General features: G+C 27.8%; 1 protein-coding gene across 1 annotated transcript in view; it reads left to right on the top strand.

The window, feature by feature from the left end:
• The window catches only part of LOC107457170 (cell adhesion molecule Dscam1-like), a 260,596-nt gene that overhangs the window by 234,389 nt on the left and 7,007 nt on the right, over window positions 1-19,200 (top strand). The window contains exons 20-23 of the mRNA XM_071179192.1: window positions 3,171-3,341; window positions 4,412-4,596; window positions 15,615-15,699; window positions 17,709-17,735. Coding sequence (XP_071035293.1) covers window positions 3,171-3,341; window positions 4,412-4,596; window positions 15,615-15,699; window positions 17,709-17,735 — 468 coding nt within the window. The remainder of the gene's footprint in view (window positions 1-3,170; window positions 3,342-4,411; window positions 4,597-15,614; window positions 15,700-17,708; window positions 17,736-19,200) is intronic.

Raw genomic sequence — 19,200 nt, 5'->3', positions numbered from 1 at the left:
TTGTGTTGCAGAAGTAAATATTAACGTAGAGGTACAGCTTAAGTAAATATTTTTATCTGATACTTTTCAATATTTTTCTTCAACGCTTCACAGTTTCTTGTTCAATATGTTTATAACTCACTATGCAAAATGTAAAAAAGAATTAATTTAATATTTGAGAAACAGGATTTGAAAATAAGGGCTATTGCCAAGAAGAAAAATCTTTTGAAGTCTATAGGAGCGAATTTTCGAACATTTAAGATTAGGAATATTAGAATTAGAAAAAAGATTTTATAAAACCTTTATAAAATAGCTTTGTAATTACATTATACACTAAAGAAAATTAAAAAATATTTAAATAAAACGATTTTTAAATGTAAAATTCATATTTTAATCTAAGAATTTTCAAAGCTATAAAATAATTACTGAAATAACTATCGTTATTTTTTTTCTCAAAATTTTTATGCATTTATAGTTTATAGGATTTAGAGTAACGTAATAAATAAACAGTTTACTTAAATAAGTCGTTCAAACCAACGCTGTTATAAAATTACAATAATTTTATTTTTTGACATGAAGTTCTATAAAATTAATAAAACTATAATTGTTGCATAAAATTTATGCTAATATCATTGGCGGTGTCTAGACAATGCAATATATAGTTTTTATATAGATGTAATATAAAGTACTAGTAAGTCTAAGAGAATATTACAACAAAAATATGTGCATAAAATAAGCTTTTCAACTATTATTTTATTAAAATTATTCACTATTTAATTCTTTAAAACAGCTTTACTTTTAATTTTATGGATAGAAAGGAAGCTGTGAATTTATTACTGTCCTTATAAAATGAAATAATGTAATTTAAACTTATATTTCAAAACCTTATTGTTCATTAAATGATAAATTGATATAAAGCTGTGCTTTTTGTATTAAATACGGGAACATATATCCCCAAAAGACATCGTTATTAACATTTTATTGTTATAAATAAAAGACTTGTTTACTATCGCATTAACATGAGTGCTATTTACAATATTCGGAGTATGTCTGCTTATTGTGGAAGGTGTTGTCCTTCAAATAAGAATAGATATCACATGTAACTGTAGTTAGTAGACTTCAATGTAGTATGTTTTTATGAATTGAGGAACAAACCCGATTGTAGAAGTAATAACAATTACAGACTTACTTTGAAACTCCTTCTTTATCCTTAGAAAATGATGACCGATGCAGTTTTGAGAGAATTTTATTTTGCTTTAAATGTAAATCATTTTCTTGTTAGAATCTTTCATTATGTTTTAACTTCCATTTATGCTCATCCATAATAAAAGTATTTTTTAAGTAATTTCATTTAATTTGCATTTTGTATCAACAAAAAACTAATATATGATTATCAGATATCAAAATCGTATGAGCATCGAAGACAAGATTTTATCTGTCCCTATCAAATACAAAAATTAAAATATGTTAAAATAAGTTGAAAATGTGTTTAAAAATATACAAAAAAATATATTCCAAGAAATTTCACATATTCTCCACATATATGAAACAGAAATCCCTTGAGAAATATCTATCGAAAAATCATATAAATGTTGAGTTATAAGCAAATCATATAAAACTGAATTTAATCCTCGTATGTGTTACTATGTACAAACGGCTATACATAATTCCCGTAAGAGTCTGAAGAAGAATTATTTTCGAAACATTTATGAATCTTGGCAATCTGAAATACTTGAAAACTGAACTGTAAAAAGTGAGAATTGCATTGAAATCGATGCTATTAATAAATATTAGTTAAAAACTATAACCTGGTATTTTAAAAATAGTTTAGAAGATGTAATGCGCAATTCGATTCACTGCGATATTTTATTAAATGAAATTGATATAATACTAATGCAATCAAGAAGTAAAGTATAAAGATAATTTTTAAGCCATATTCAATAATTCGTAGATTATTCGAACGTGCTTTATTCGAAATTATGGATAATTCGAAATATTTGTTCAGCCCCAAAAAGTTTGCATAAAAAAGTTTCAAAACATTGTAAAGTTTAAATTTCATTTTAAAATCAATTCTTCAGACCTGATTGCAGTTATTATAATACGGTAAAGGTTGCTCTATAAAAAATTCCAGACCAAACTACTAAATAAAATATCGGCACTTTGGATGCATCATCCGTAAAATCCATTTCACTGTCAAACCCATTTTAACCGTAAAATATTATGCCATAAATTTTACAATAATTTATATTTAATATTAGTGATTCGGTGATTTTACGGTAATTACTACTGTAATAATTACGGCTCATCAGATTTTTATTCCGTAACATGTTCCGGTAAAATTGGATTTTACGGTAAAGAAGTACTGGCACCCTGAATGACGATACTTTTTACCATAATTTCATCTGAGTTTTTTTTTACAGTTACCCTTACCTAATTATTAAATTAAATACTCAAATTTTTTTAACCTTGAGAAATAGTTTAGTACACTCACATTTAGCAAAAGAATATCTGGAAGCTGGTTGAGGGGTAGGTTTTCTCCGGAAGTGCTTTCGTCTTTTGTGTCAAGTGTGCTTTTTGTGACAGATTTGTACTAAGATGTTAGGATTTCATGTCTTGTACTAGGATGTTAGGTACTGCTTTTATGTTCCTATAATGGCATTATCAAAATCTATGACTTTGACAATGTCTAAAAAGGAACGATTTCATTTTATTTTGCATCAATTATTCTACGATCCAAAAATTAAATTCAATAAAGGAATAAAACACATCTGCTTTTTATTAAACGCGCTGAATAAGTAAACTACTAAGCAATGTTGGATTCAATGAATAAAGTGTAGCAGTATTCATAAATTAAGAGTATGAATATAATATTTGATCATGGAGTCATTTATCATTTTTTGTTGTTCCTGAGAAAATTGTAGTTATAAACTGTTCACGACTTCACTTTATCTTTAAACTTTAATGTTAGACAATACAATATCTTCAAGTGCATTTTCAATTTTCATAATACAATTATGAAAGAGATATATGGGATATTTTATATGTAACTTTTATAAGTTGCTCTTGATTTGATTATAAACAAAGTCTGGAGCTAATGATAACAACCAGGATTAATACAGTTCACTTTATTATTCGTCTTTATAACATTAACCCCAGGCACATTAAATAACAAAACAAGTTTTATTTTTCAGATTCACCTCCAATATACCCTATAAGTGATGACAGTGCCCAAGAACTTCCTTTATACCTCGACATTAATATACTTGTGCCTGCTGCAGTTTCTTTAGCTGTGGTTATTGCTCTGATAATATTAGTTTGTATCATTATGTATAAAAGAAACTCTCAAGATACAAACCAAACAGGTGATCATTAACTGTTTTTTTTATCGTTTTATAAACTTATATATTCCTAAAAAAAGCTTAAACTTACAACTGAGTTAATTCGATGGAGGCAATATTTCCTTCTTTTTGCTAAGACTTCGTAAGACTTTGATTGCATGTAAATTTGAGAAAAAAAAATTTATTTTCTGAATTTAAAATACATTAAGATGGCAACTAAGCTCCCTCTGTTTTTTTTTATTTTTATTAATTTATTTTTTTAATTTTTTTTTAAATCTTAGCGTTTCTCATGTCATTAATTTCATTTGCTTAATGTATGCAGAGAATATTTAATTCTACCAGAACCTATAAATTGCTTTTTTTTGTTCAAGTTAATTTGAATGAATTTTGTATTATGTTTCTGTTAGTTAAAAAAGAAATATCAAATTGATAAAAAAATATCAGACACCTCCCTCTTTTAGCTTTTAATCAAGATTAATCAGGATTCTAGGACCATAAAAGCTGTTAGTGGCAATTGTGCTGTGTATAGAGAAATTGAAATAGCTGAAAGAATCACTTGTGATAGTTATGCCAAGTTTAAAGGTGAAAATTTCGACCTTAAACATAGTTCAGGTTCTAATTTTGAGTTCGACAAAAAATGATTAAGCCATTTTTTTTGTATGAAAATTTGAATCAAGTGACAAGGAACTTGTGGATAAAAGGATTGCTCACACAAAATTAACATAAGAAGTGGGAACTTAGTTGCCAACACATATGCAATAACATTTAAATTACGCATTCTATGAAATTTTTTAATGAAAATATTGAAGGCATACGTCACTATCATAAAAACCGCAACCAGCCGATTTAAGGTGCTTTATTTCTTTTTGTTTTTAATAAAATTAAATCTAATGAAGTAGTTTAAATTGTATAATGCTTAAAAATAATTCTTAAAACATATCACTACTGCACAAAACTTTTTTAAAATATCTATATCAAACTATGCTATTTAATAAAATCTCCTCTTTATGTGATTTTTAACATTAAGCATTACTTTATTCAATTAAAACATGTTTAACATTTATCTTTTTTCTTATTTTTCATTTTTATACTAGGTAACAGCGATACATATAGCAATCGCAAATGCCAAGTTCACGAAAACGTCCAAATGACAGAAGTAGAAAAAAGTTCTCTAAAGAAAGCCCTGTCTGGCCCAGTAAATCGTAGCGACTATTATCCAACACCATACGCTACCACGCGCATTTCCGCAGAAGAACAAAAAGAAGCAGCAGCCAGACAGGTACATAATATTTATTTTATTCTACACTTAAACTAGACAGATTCTTTTAGACACTTTCAGCACGAGAATTGACAAGAAAACAACAGATTTCTCAGAAATCTATACATTAGGCTATTCAATGTATTAGGAAAAAATTCTTCTTCTTTTATTATAGATCCTCAATGTATGATATCGTGTAGAGTTTTTTATTGAATATACTTTTTGTGTTCTTCTTTATTATATTGCTTCAAGCCCTACCATTTTATTCAATAACTTGTGAAGAAATTTAAATAAAAATATCAAAACATTTAGCAAGATAATGCTTAGACGCATGCTGTAAAAGGAAATTGGATAAAGTTAAGGTATAAACTCTCGACACTCTGGGTAGCGGTACTTTTCATAGTAAAATCCATTTTTACCGGACTATGTTACGGAAAGAAAAATCTGATACACAGCAGTTTTTACCGTAATAATTACCACGAAATCACTAAATCAGTCTATCATTCTAACGTGGGAAAAGGCAACGGCCGTAACTAATTTAATCAAACATTTATTAACAAATACAGGACCGAGCACAAATCAAATAACACAAAAGAAGAGACCGTTTGCCTTGTCAGTCTTCAATCACATTTGCCGCGCGAGAACATTGAGTTGAGATAGTAGTTGAGCCCTCTTTCTCAACTCTGTGCGCTGGAAGAACATCAATGCCTATTTACAGGTACTTTAGTTAATGAGCTACGATTATTGCACTATTAGATGGCCGCACATACACTCTCAAAGTACGATTCATAGACTTAATTAAACAAAAATCACTGTAAAAATTACAGTAAAATGGATTTTTCGATTTTGCGAATGATACACCCAAAGTGCCATTACTTTTTACTGTAATTTAATTCGGAATTTTCTACAGTGTAAGCTTAAGCAATATCTTGATAAATGTTTTGATAGTTTTCACTCAAAACTCTGTAAAAGTAATTAAATAGAACGTAAGGGCTCGAAGCAATAAAAGAAAGAAAAAAACAGCAGGCAAGTAAAAAAAAAATTTTTTTTTAAAAAAATAAAAATTTTGCGAGATGTTCTAGTGTATTGTATTGTTATTTAGAAAACTTGCAAGTTTCTAAATAACTATACAAAATACAATAGCAATTCCTCATACACAATACAATAGCAATATTTAAAATACAATAACAATTCCTCATACACAATACAATAGCAATATTTAAAATACATAACAATAAAATAGAATACAATAACAATAACAGTAACAATTCCTGAAAATTACTTTACAAAGTACTTAACTGAAAACGTTAATAAGTAAAATCTAGTGAAAAACTGTCACTTCGGAAAAAGTATGGCTTATCATTCAATTTTCTTAGCCCTTACTAAATGAGCATTTTTAATAGTAATTTGCAATTTTGGTTTTATTCCCTATTTTTCTTATTATTTTAACATTTTTTTAAGTTTTAGCATTATATCTGATTTTATATTATGTTGAACTGCCATAGATAAAAAATGTCTTTGTTAAAAAATACACATTTAATGACAAAACAAAATCAACTGAGCTATATTTTATTTTTTAAATTAGTTAAAGTAAATTAATTTCGTTTGTATCACGATGCATTATTAATGTGTAGTAGTGTAGATATTTAGGAATATAACTTTAAGTTATCCTTCAAATTTTTTTTTAAAAAAAAGCTATATAAATTACTTAAAAATGTTTTTCTAAATAATTCTTAAAGTATGTATTAATTATATTGTAGAAACATCTTATATAATTCCAAATAATGCACAGTTTTGAAATACTTCTTAATAAAAGACATTTTTAATATTTTCATTCTTCTGACTCTTTTTAAATATAATTTGAGTAGAAAAAATATGATTAAATCAATTTTAAAGGCAAGTATTCTCTTTATCAGTAGAACACCTGGGTTGATTAGTTACATTTCTAAATTGTTTTCAAAATGCTATTAAAGAGACAGTTCTGCTGTTTGAACAATGAAATTCTCCATGTTACTCATGGCAGATGATCGATCAACTTAACCGAATATAATGACCCATTTTCTCACATTCTACACTAAAAGCACTAATCTTACTTTACTACTCCTTGAGAGACTTCCCGATTTCTGATTTCAAATTAGTTAGTTGGGTTGCATTCGTTTACATAAGAAAATCTCAAGTAGGACTACGTTTATGTCATTACGTTTGTATAATAACAAATCAATCAAATACTATTAAGATGATGCCTGAGACTTGAACAAGGACCACATATATGCTTGTTAAGTACAGTGACAGATACAAAAAATTTTCTGGATTTGATAAATATCACAAGCACTCGTAGTAGTCTTACAAGCAACAATTGTAATTAAGTATTTATTTAAGCGATTTAAGAATCTACTTCTTTAATACAAAAATAAAATTTTTATCTTGTCAAACTTTACGAACAAGTAACTAAAATTTGTTTAAAGAAACAGATGAAGAAACTTCTGTTACTGAAATGTTGCATTTTTTATTCATTTATTTGATCATTGTTACTTTCATCAGACTTGTTTATTTCCTCTTTTTAAGGTATTTGATCAAATTACTCATTTTTTTCTGGAAATCTCCCCACGGGGTAGTTATTTTAACATCTTCTATGAATTGATAATCTCCTTTAAGAATTCCATCAAATTCTATTTTCTCTATTTTTCTGCAACATATATTTGCAGTAAAAATGTGTTTGTAAAGCTGAATCTGAAGTAAAAGAAATTTAGACTGATCCGTGGAATTTCAATTGCTTTGTTTGTTTTGTTAGATCGTTTACTGTCAACTAACGAAAATTTCTTGCTATGACATTGCCTTTTTGTAAAATATCTAAAAATAAACTAGTCTTTTGATATCTATATAAATGTGAATACAAAACGTAATAAACGAACAATAAAAAGAAATATATTTTTTATTTATAAACGTGTTTTTTATCAGTAATTTTAAATTATGTTAAAATAAGTTTCAATAATATTGATGTAAGAACTTCTAAAATGCCTTAAAGCATAATATCTAGAATGAAGAATAAATATGCTGCATTTTAATCATTTTTAACGGTAACAAATACTCATTTTTTTGTTATGTCTGCAAATATAATTTTGCACTTAAATTCCAGGAAATAGACACGCAGCACTCCGTCAGCTTTAAATGCTTTAATACAAAATTTGATCGCAAAATATTGAACCTGATACCACAAAAAACAATTTCCGAAAGTCGCCTTGCACATCTGCTTATAGCTTATTCATCTCTAGATAAATAAGCTATTTAAATTCAGGACAATTCTGAATAGCAGGTCGTGAATACTAGTTAAAATTTTCATTAATATGAATGAAAACGCTGAAAACTGCAAGACTAGTTCATTTAAAAACGAAAAGAGCCAATTAATGGAATTATTTTGAGAGAATTATTTCAAAATATGAATTTCAGCTCTCTGCTCGTTTTGCATTTTGACCCGTCTGTGTTGTGTTTTTATTTCTCGCTATGAACATCTTTGTTTCTTAAATTGATATAAAAATTTCCTTTTAGAACAAAAGTTGTTCAATTTTATAAACTTTATTACATTATCACAAATGACGTTATAACATAATTACCAACTTATTCTTTAGAGCATTATGTCAAATTTATATGAAGTTCCACCGTTTGCTCACTTTGCATTCCAAACCACATGAACGTTGTGTTCTTGTCTTTTGCTATAAATATCTTCGTTTCACGTAGTGATATAAAAATTTCTTCTTAAAACAAAAGTAATTAAATTTTATAATTTTTTTTCTATTATAACAAATGACGTTATAACATAATTACCAACATATTCCTTAGAGCATTATTTAAATTTAATGCGAAGTTCCACCGTTTGCTCACTTCTCACTCCAACTCACGTGATTTTTATATTCTTGTCTTTTGCTGTTAGTGTTTTGTTACGATTACATTTCGCAATGTTAATCGTAACAAAATTAAAGTTTACCTGGATTTGAAAAAAACTGTACTCTTTAATGTGTGATAAATACGAAGAAATAAGGAAATAAATGCGATATATATATATATATANATATATAAAGAGTCTCTAGAGAACTAAAAACATTTTTCAACAATTTTAGATAAATAGTCATTATTTAAAACAAAAAAAAGTGCTTATGCTTGCATATATTAATTCATTAGGAACTTACACAAGGGAAATATTTTTTGAACATACAATAACTAAACATGCCTAGGAAATCAGGTCATTTTTCTGCTAAATAGCAACCTGATTTCTAATATTGATATTTAGAAAACATGGAATAGACTACGGTTAAGTATTTTCTATCCATTAGTTTAAATTAGAAAGAAAATAATTTGTATTTTTTGTTTTATTTAAGAATGTAACTAATTTCTCTTTTTAAATTTAGTTCGGTACTGTGCATGTCAAAACATAATTCTACAAATTTGCATAAATTTTTTTTTTATCTCGGCAAATGAAAAAAAAAAGACTTTGTTTGAAACTTATTATTTTTTTAACTAATTCTACATTAGTTAATACCACTCAATTGTATTTTATACTTAAATCATTTTGACTCGTGGGTTAAATATGCACACACCATTTTAGGGAATTATCTCCAACTTACCATTTGCTGATTCGCTATGAAATTCAAATAATTTACATTTAAGATTTGATAAATTTATAAATATCTAAATCAAGAAAGTAAAACAATTTCTAAAAAAGCTGTAGTTCAAATTTTTACTCTCTGATATCATCTATATTCTGTGAGAATGAATTCACTAGTCAGGTAATCTGAAAGTATTTTTACCCAGTTCTGTTACTAACGCTGAACTAGCATTACGGATTTCTCTGGGGATATTACAGAAGTATCAAGACAAACGAAGCCTCGATTTGGTAAACGGCTATGAATATTAAGTAATGTTAAGATTATCTGATTAGCTTGTTGAACAATTCTGTCTTTATTCTGACTAGTGGTATTTTTCCATTACTTTTTTCTGAATTCGACAAAATTTTCCAGATAATAATTTTTTTTTCGTAATTGTTTTATTCTTTACTTTCTTAGATCACATGCAATTTTTTGCAACAGTTGTTCCGCAACTGCATATTTCTGTTATTATTTTCTTCTTTTTTTTAATTTATCACAATTCTTTTCGTGGATGGTACCCTTCTGTTGTTTTTTTTTTTTAACAAAGACACATTTTTTCGATAGCAGATAATTATGTATTAAGTGTTGCATTATTCTTTACTTTCTTAGATCACACGCAATTTTTTGCAACAGTTGTTCCGCAACTGTATATTTCTGTTATTATTTTCTTCTTTTTTTAAATTTATCACAATTCTTTTCGTGGATGGTACCCTTCTGTTGTTTTTTTTAACAAAGACACATTTTTTCGATAGCGGATAATTATGTATTAGGTGTTGCATTATTCTTTACTTTCTTAGATCACATGCAATTTTTTGCAACAGTTGTTCTGCAACTGTATATTTCTGTTATTATTTTCTTCTTTTTTTTAATTTATCACAATTCTTTTCGTGGATGGTACCCTTCTGTTGTTTTTTTTAACAACGACACATTTTTTCGATAGCGGATAATTATGTATTAGGTGTTGCATTATTCTTTACTTTCTTAGATCACATGCAATTTTTTGCAACAGTTGTTCCACAACTGCATATTTCTGTTATTATTTTCTTCTCTTTTTTTAATTTATCACAATTCTTTTCGTGGATGGTACCCTTCTGTTGTTTTTTTTTTTTTAACAAAGACACATTTTTTCGATAGGAGATAATTACGTATTAAGTGTTGCATTATTCTTTACTTTCTTAGATCACATGCAATTTTTTGCAACAGTTGTTCCGCAACTGTATATTTCTGTTATTATTTTCTCCTTTTTTTTAATTTATCACAATTCTTTTCGTGGATGGTACCCTTCTGTTGTTTTTTTTTAACAAAGACACATTTTTTCGATAGCAGATAAGTACGTATTAAGTGTTGCATTATTCTTTACTTTCTTGAATCACATGCAATTTATGCAACAGTTGTTCCGCAACTGTATATTTCTGTTATTATTTTCTTCTTCTTTTTTTAATTTATCACAATTCTTTTCGTTGATGGTACCCTTCTGTTGTTTTTTTTTAACAAAGACACATTTTTTCGATAGGAGATAATTACGTATTAAGTGTTGCATTATTCTTTACTTTCTTAGATTACATGCAATTTTCTGCAACAGTTGTTCCGCAACTGTATATTTCTGTTATTTTCTCCTTTTTATTTTAATTTATCAAAATTTTTTTCGTAGATGGTACCTTTCTGTTATTTTTTTTAACAAAGACGCATTTTTTCGATAGCAGATAATTACGTATTAAGTATTGGACAGTTAAGTATTAAGTAATTAAGTATTGGACATTTAGAAGCTTTATAGAATGTACAGTACGCAATATGAAAAACGGACCACCCTTAATAACTTTTATTTAAATATAGGATCTTCACCTTTTACTATTTATTCTTAATGACTCGAGAGGGTAACTTCAAATATGCTAATTAATTAGTGCAGACGATATTTTAAGTAGCAAAATCAGTCACAAAAACGTACTTTCTTTTAGTAAACATACTCATTTTTCAACAGATTCGGTTTTCCAGTCCCCAAAATATAGGCAGTAACCGCAATCTGAGAAATATGGTCCCAATAGCTTGATTAGGAGAGCGGTCCAAAGCTTGGACCCTTCAATATTAATTTTAAAATATTAATCTTCACATTTCATCATATCTCCTTTATCCAAAGATAATTCCAAGCAAAAAATTAACTTTTAATAAATATTTATAATTTTTCTCTTATTTTATTTAATATTAGTCAAAAAAATAGTTTGAATTTTAAGGTATACAGTTTTTCACATCATTTTAAAGAATATGATTTTATATGGCAAAATACAAAATTTGAGTGAAATTGGTCGAGTAGCTCCTGAATAATCAAATTTCAAGTATACGACTTTTTTCTACAAGAAAGAAAATCACATATTCTTGTAGACATTTATAAGCATCGAAAATAGAAAAATTTAAAAAAAAGAAAAGAAAAAAAAACAACAACTAAGCTACATTGCAGAAAAATTGAATATTCGCTTCGAGAAAACAAAAATCCATGTTTGTAGATATTTTTTTCTGTTACTAATCACGCTGAAAAAAAGAGCATGTTCAAAACATGTCAAAATTTACCATGTTTTTGATTCTATACAAACACCAAAAATTGCGGTAATTTCCTTACTGTAGCGATTAATAATGGTATTTGGTATTCCAACAATGTGCAGTAATTACACAATTGGTTTCAACAATAGAATTTTGTATTTTCTATGTTGCACTCGAAACAAATGAAGGCAGGAAGTGGTGATTGCTTACAAATTGCCCCATAAAAATTTGTAAACTACAGAGAAAAAATTTTTTCAAATAGGTGCTCCCATTCTCGTGTTATTAGAGAATATTCCAAACTTTCGCTCTTATATGCACAGGAAAGATAATATATTTTCGTAGACTAAACCAGCTTTTTTCTTCAAAATAAATTCTAAATAATGAGACATTTGTTCTAGGATTTTTTTCTTTTTTGTAAGAAAGGAATCATAGGCTTATTCACTAGATACAAAGGTATAAAACTCCAAAGAAAGGTATAAAAAAATGGGATTAACTTTAAAGCATCAAGTAGGAGATTTTTAGATCTATAAAAATTAAACGATATAGTCCAATTTTGAAATTTCAAATCAAATTCTTTAAATTTTAGGCTTTTAGATTATAGAATAAAAAATAGTAAAAGCAATAGAAAATCCAACGAGTATAATTAAATCCAACAAGTTTTAAAGTATGAAATTTTTTGATTGACTTTTTTTTCCCTTTAAAAGCTGAATCTTTTTTATGAACAGAGTTCATATAAAACTTCTAGAGGAAATTAAGAATGTCCATATCTTGTAAGTTTAATTTTTAATTTTATACTCATAAAACTAAAGGAAAAATAGTTATCGAAATTTATTATAGCACCTGCTTCGAGCAATAACATTCCTTCTCCACTTTTGATCGGTGTTAGGAAAAAATATGAATAAAAGTGCAAAAATCTTCGATCCATTTAGACTCATTACGTTAATTAATTAAAAAGTTGTTCTCAAGCGTTAAAGAAGTTAAAAGCTTTATTAGTTTTATTTCTGATAATTTTCTCTAACTACTTTAAGATTAACTATAATCGATTAAAAGTCTTTGATATATTTATCAGTCGGTAAATAACCTTGAGAGTTTTATTTATTTTAGACATGATGTAAGTGAATTGATTTGATGCCGTAAAATGGAAATATTACTCCAGCGGTATTTTATCTCCTTAGGCAAATATTTGAAACCTCTCGTCAAAAGTAATGAGGAGTTTTATAGAGGAATTTAGCGTGCCTTTAATACAAAACAATCTTACATTCAGCTACAAAATTTAACAAAAAAAGTTGCTTTTTTTATTTTTAGTGTAATTTATTATTTTAGAATGCAAAATAAAAATTCAACCAACAATTTTACAAAATTAATCAGGCAGATAATCCCATTAGTATGAATCCAATAATTTTGATAATGTGGTTTCGTTTGCGATATATTTTACGAACGCGTGTAGTCTGAATTATCAAAAAATACGCATTTACTGTCCCTTTACCATATAATTTCAAGAAAAATGCGTACTTTTTAAGCTAAATGATAAAGTTCTAAAAATGTATGTTATTAGTGTATAACTGTAGCGCACTAGAGTGTCTATACAACACCTCCTAGAAGAAGGAAGGTCTCAGCACGGATCAATTTAGTAGCAATTCCGATGTAACGAAGTTAACTGCGCAGTAGATGAAAAATAAGAAAGATGTCATTACGTTTGGACTACATAAGGATATTTATGGTAACCCGTGCTGAGGCCTGCTCTTTTCTAGTAGGTGTTGGTTTATACCGGCAAAGCCCGTTTAGGCCCCAAGAGTATTCATATCTACAACCCAGATCTTTTTTTCTCTGTCAAATGCATTCAAATGAATGAATGAAATATGAATCCAATAAGTTATATTCCATGGTTTCCTTTATGACATATTTTATGAAGGCCTGAGTGTTGTTGTCTTCCCAGCCAAAATTATGTAATTTACCGTTACTTTACCGTATAATTTAATGAACAAGGACCACTTTTTAAGCTGAACGATAAAGTTTCACAAATTCACGTTATTAGTATATAACTGTAGTGTGCTAGATTATTTCTAGAGGTAGAGTTCGTTTATACACTCAGGATATTCATATCTACAGCCAAGAGCTTTTTTCTTCTCTGACAAATACCTTCAAATAAGAATTTGACAGTGAGGTATAAAAGAACAACCCAGATCTTTTGCATTGATAAAATCATGCATTGCAACCAGACCATGCATTGATAAAATCATGATAACTAGTTTCCACCTCCGTCTTTCTTATACGGGCAGAATCCGTTTATGCACACAGGATTACAACCAAACCCTATTTTTATGTCAAATACCTTAAAATGAAGGTTTTATCATTGATGTTATGAGTTAATGCTGCATGTTTTGTGGTCCGAAATCATGATTACTAGTTGGCTTTAAAAAAGTTGACTTAGGAAACTATAATTGACTAAGAGAACATTTTTGGCTGCAAATTAAAAAGCCGAACATGTGAAATCGTTGACTCAGATAGCTTAAATGAAAGTTAAGGATTTAAAGATTTTGTCTATTTTAAAGCTTGAAAACAAGAAATAATGGCAAGACGAATTTGACATTGCTTTCTGTTCACGAAAAACTTTAGAGATTATTTCCTACAAATCACTAAAATAACATTTTGATCACATGCAACTCTTCAATTAATGTTGCAAATTGTTTTGGTGGTCTCAGTAAGAAAAAAGGTGAAGTTTTTTTTTCTGGATTACTTCCTTTTCTTATGATGAATACATTTTTTCCCGAATCTGGCTTCAGGGTATTGAAATCTCTTTTAGCGAACGACCAAAATATTTACTTAGTTTCTCTTCTATTGTTTTATAATTAACTTTTTGCATTATTTTGTACGAAAGAGTAGAAAAGTTCTTCAAAAATAAAGCTTTTAAATAATACGAATAATTTACTCATAAATAAAAACAATAATTTCATTCTTAGTTTGCATTTTAATTTATTTTTCATACCTACTTATAACCTATGCGTCTACTAATACAACAAAATATTTTTTTGGATATTTAAAAAATTGTATTTATCAGAAGTGGAAAAGCAAAAAACATACATCTAAGTATAAAAAATGTATATAATCTATATATATATTTCTCTTACACGGCGACAAAAAAAGCCTCATTACTTATTCTACATCTTAATACTTATTCTACATCTTAATTCTGTATTCTACATCTTAATACTTACGTGAAAGTCTCTAAAAATATTTGTCTATCAGGAGAAATTTATATTCTATATCCTAATACCTACGTGAAAATCCATAAACTACTTCTCCTTCACGAAGAATTTACATTCTACATCTTAATACCTATGTGAAAATCCCTGAAAATCAGTCCATTTCACAAGGAATTTATATTCTACATCGTAATACTTAGTCGAAAGTACCTAACAACCTTTGTTTATACTGTTATGTATAGTATATTGTTAGTCGAGAATAATGCATTTGTTTGTGTGGTTCTGAGTTGTCAATGTGTACCCTGTTCTTCTTATAAGTTTTTTTACTCAAATTTTAAATCATTTTGCATGATAATCAATAGATCATTAAAAAGTCATTGTTGATAGAGTTCATTTATATTAAACTATACATTATTAAAACTAAGAAAACTGATGCCAATATTAAATTACACCATTCCTTAATGATCTCACAGATTAGACAACTATTTTTAGTTATACACATTGCAATTTTATAAACTATGTTACAGCATGATACTTTTTTTAAAAAAATTTAACTCAACATTTACTTACGTCAAATTTAAAAAATTAATTCTTGATATTTAATTTTCAAATAGAGTAATTTTATGTCATTAAATAATAATATGGATCATTTTTTTCTGTACAGGCAGCAATGGAAGAACCATTGTATGCAACTGTAAAAAGAACCCCTCGTCCACCTAGATCAGATTTCCATGTGTATCATTATCCTGGTAAGTCATATTTTAATACATGAAAACTAAGTAATTCCTAAAACTTTTAAGGTAAATTCCTATAAAATGTAGTCTCTTAAGTACAATTTAACTTTTGGAGTTTATAAGTAAAAAGTAATTAAGACTAATGTTCATTAAGGGATATAGTGTTGTTTGCTAATATTACATTATCCTAAAACATTCTACCTGATTTTAAAACCGAACACTATCTGTATCAAAATTGTACAAGTGTTTATGCTGGGACTTTTTAATCAGTTAAACATTGGCATGGCTATGAGTACTTAATATTTAACGCAAACCTTTTCTGTTTTTTAAACAAATTCTTACGGTAAATAATAAATTCATGGTAGGAAGTTATGACACTTTTAGAGATTATTTTTTCCGTAAATTATCAAGATTTCTTTTCAGCAAGGACGTTTTAAAAATATACATTGGGTTCAAGGGCACCATTCTATTGATAGATATATTGTTCTCAGCATAGTGGTATAACAAATATTTATTGAATTATTTGCCTATTACATTGTTAGAAATTTCTTTGAAAAATGGTTGAATAACAATTTGTTTAATTGTTATTTTACTATATTCAAAAGTGAAATTGCATATAACCATAAATAAGATGGTATTCAGACTATTAACTGTGAGGAAAACCGTTATTTAACTGCTTTCACCTAATACGGTTAAGCAACTTTTATCTCCCGAACTAAGTCCACCTAATGGAGCCACTTAAGTTTCTAGTACTTACGTACAAATTGCTGAGATTTCTAATCTGACAATCTAATGACCGACAGAACGTAAGTTCGAGTCCCAGCATTGACACCACAATTTTTTTCTGTTAATAAACCATAACCTATCTCCAATGCCCATTACCCAGCAAAAACCCTAACTCATACGCCCAGCTACATCTCTTTTTTCAATTTTAAAACCATGCTAACTGTAAGTGGCGAATTAGAATAGTTTTTTATTCATGGCTTTTTAACTATACTAGTTGTAAACGGTCTCCAAACCACAAAGGTAAAAAAATTTCTTTACCGTAAACTTTACAGTTAATCGGATGTACAGCCTGCTACCGTTTGTTTTGCCATGATATTAGAATGAAAATTCTAACAGTGTATATTAATCGGCAAATTTAACCTAGCAGGCAAAATAACTTGGCCGTCATTGGACCAATATTCACGAATCTTCGCTAAATAAGAGTGCAAAAGGCAGTTCTTTTTCTGATTTTGGTTCTAGACAGAATTATTAGATTTATTCGATATTTTTAATTCCTTATTTAGCCAATATAGGCCCTATATAGATTATTCTAAAAACAAAATTGAAAAATCTTGACTTGCCAATATTGATCCCTCGGTGCATGTTCTTATAGAACCCGTATTGAGCCAATTTTGAGCCCAACTGGGGCCAAGGTAAAATTGTGGCTAGGGAAGTTTTTCAATTTAAATTTCATTCTTGGGAATGCATATCAGACACAGATACAGCATGATGTCATTATTCTGCAAGTAGTTGTCCTTGATTTGAGTTGTTAAAACATGTGAGATCTGGTTTTTGTTTGGACCATATGAAATCTGAAATTTGAGTATTAAAAATTATACATTCTGTGAAGAAAAATAATTGTAATTAATTACCCTTTCTTGTTGTTACATCAAAAATGCGTGTTCTTAAACGTCTAAAATGAAAGAAAATCTAACTTTATTCATTTTTAAATATTTAATAATATCGTAGGAGAATAATATGGTGGTTAACAGCTGTTTTCGAATCGGCTTGTATGAAAGCGTATTGACCATATACTAAATGAAGAGTGACCATTTTTTTATTATAATTGGGCATGGTTTAGTATGTTGTTTTTCGAAACCCTAATATATTGAAAACGTTTCATTTTAAGAAATGTTTCGTGTCTGCGAAACTTTAAAAACATTTTTGACGTAACACTCCAAATGTATGCATTCCAAAATTTTAGAATAGTATTAGTTTTTTTTAATTATTTTCTTATTGTCTTGGTTATTTTGTTTCAGGCGAAATGCCAGAATTTTTCATTCAAGGTAAGAACTTCGCACGCTATTTTTTTATCGAATGTGGTTTATTTGCATTTTCATAATTAGCATTTCAATTACCAATATGCGTCTTAATTGCCAATATTTATTTTTCAATTCAAAAAAAATCACATCTCAGCTAAATATTTTAATGAATTTAGTTAATTACAAATTAACTGTCAAAAAATTTAATTGTTTCATCGAAGTCAATACCTTCTTCGAAATAAAGAAAATCATGAAAATGAAGAGTGGTATCTTATCTTATCTCATTGCAACAATGTCATTGATGCAATAAGATTATATTTTTAGTTAAATAAATAGATCTTTAAGCATACGTTAAAAAACGTAACTTTTCCCTATTTTAAAATAATTGAAATATTTAAAGTGTGAACGTTGATGCATTTATTCCAAAATACTACTTCACAAAAACTTAAAAAACTTTATAAAAATATCTCAAGCGTAAATAAGTTGACTTATATTGTGTAATAAAAGTAAATCATTCGCATTCCGTTATGGACCAGAAGGAGCATAGAAGTTGAAGCTCCACAATTTCATGACTTACAACATGATTGCGGCAATGTGGACAGCACGACACTCACAGTGCCTTTACCTCCTAGATAAGCTGGTGCCCAAATATCTGAAGCTGAGTTGGCTTGAAATCACTACTTTTGGTCGAACTCCAATCTTTCACAATAGAATTGAGTGCCTTATCTACTGAGCTATCGAGGCTCTAAATTTAATAATATCAAATGGAAACTTTGCGCACTCTAACTTATTATTAACAAGTATATTTATTGCTTAATCTCTATTTTTAGTCACTTTTACATATTTAAAAACGTTTTTAATTTCAAATTCTTTATATTTATATATTTATATATAAAATTTAAAATCTAGAAATAAAAATTCTTTTTAATTTAAAGAAAAATGCTTTTCTATTTTATATAATAACATTTCTCAGAAAAATGTAACGTGTTAAGAAATAATTATGTACTTTATAACTTGCATTAACTATATTAAATATATTGAAGCAGATATTACATAATATTGTAATGAAATATGAGTAATATTACTTCATTTTGTAATATTTCTGTAATTATTAGACAGTAAACTACTTCATAACATAATAAGTTTAATGCATATTTAATCTTTTAATATAATGCATACATAAAAAACAGAGAACAGTTATTAATTCAAACTAAACCATTATCCTTTTTCTCTAATAAATGGATAATTTCAGTTTGGATATAATGATTTAATGGACTCCTCTTAACCTATTTGCCTATTTAAGCTAATTAAAATATTCTCTTACGCCTGACAATATTTTCAAAAACAAATAAAAACGTTCTGATCATTTCTGAGAATTTAGATTGTTGTTTGACATATGATATTTCTACCGTGATCGTTTTCTTTTTTGTTATTTCCAGCTAGTAAAGCATCGTGATTTTAATTTTCTACTTTTTTCATTCCCAGCTTG

The sequence above is a fragment of the Parasteatoda tepidariorum genome, chromosome 3 (genome assembly GCF_043381705.1).
Source record: "Parasteatoda tepidariorum isolate YZ-2023 chromosome 3, CAS_Ptep_4.0, whole genome shotgun sequence".
Taxonomy (NCBI): domain Eukaryota; kingdom Metazoa; phylum Arthropoda; class Arachnida; order Araneae; family Theridiidae; genus Parasteatoda; species Parasteatoda tepidariorum.
The sequence above is the reverse complement of the archived record's forward strand: the minus strand, read 5'-3'. Positions and strand labels throughout refer to the sequence as shown.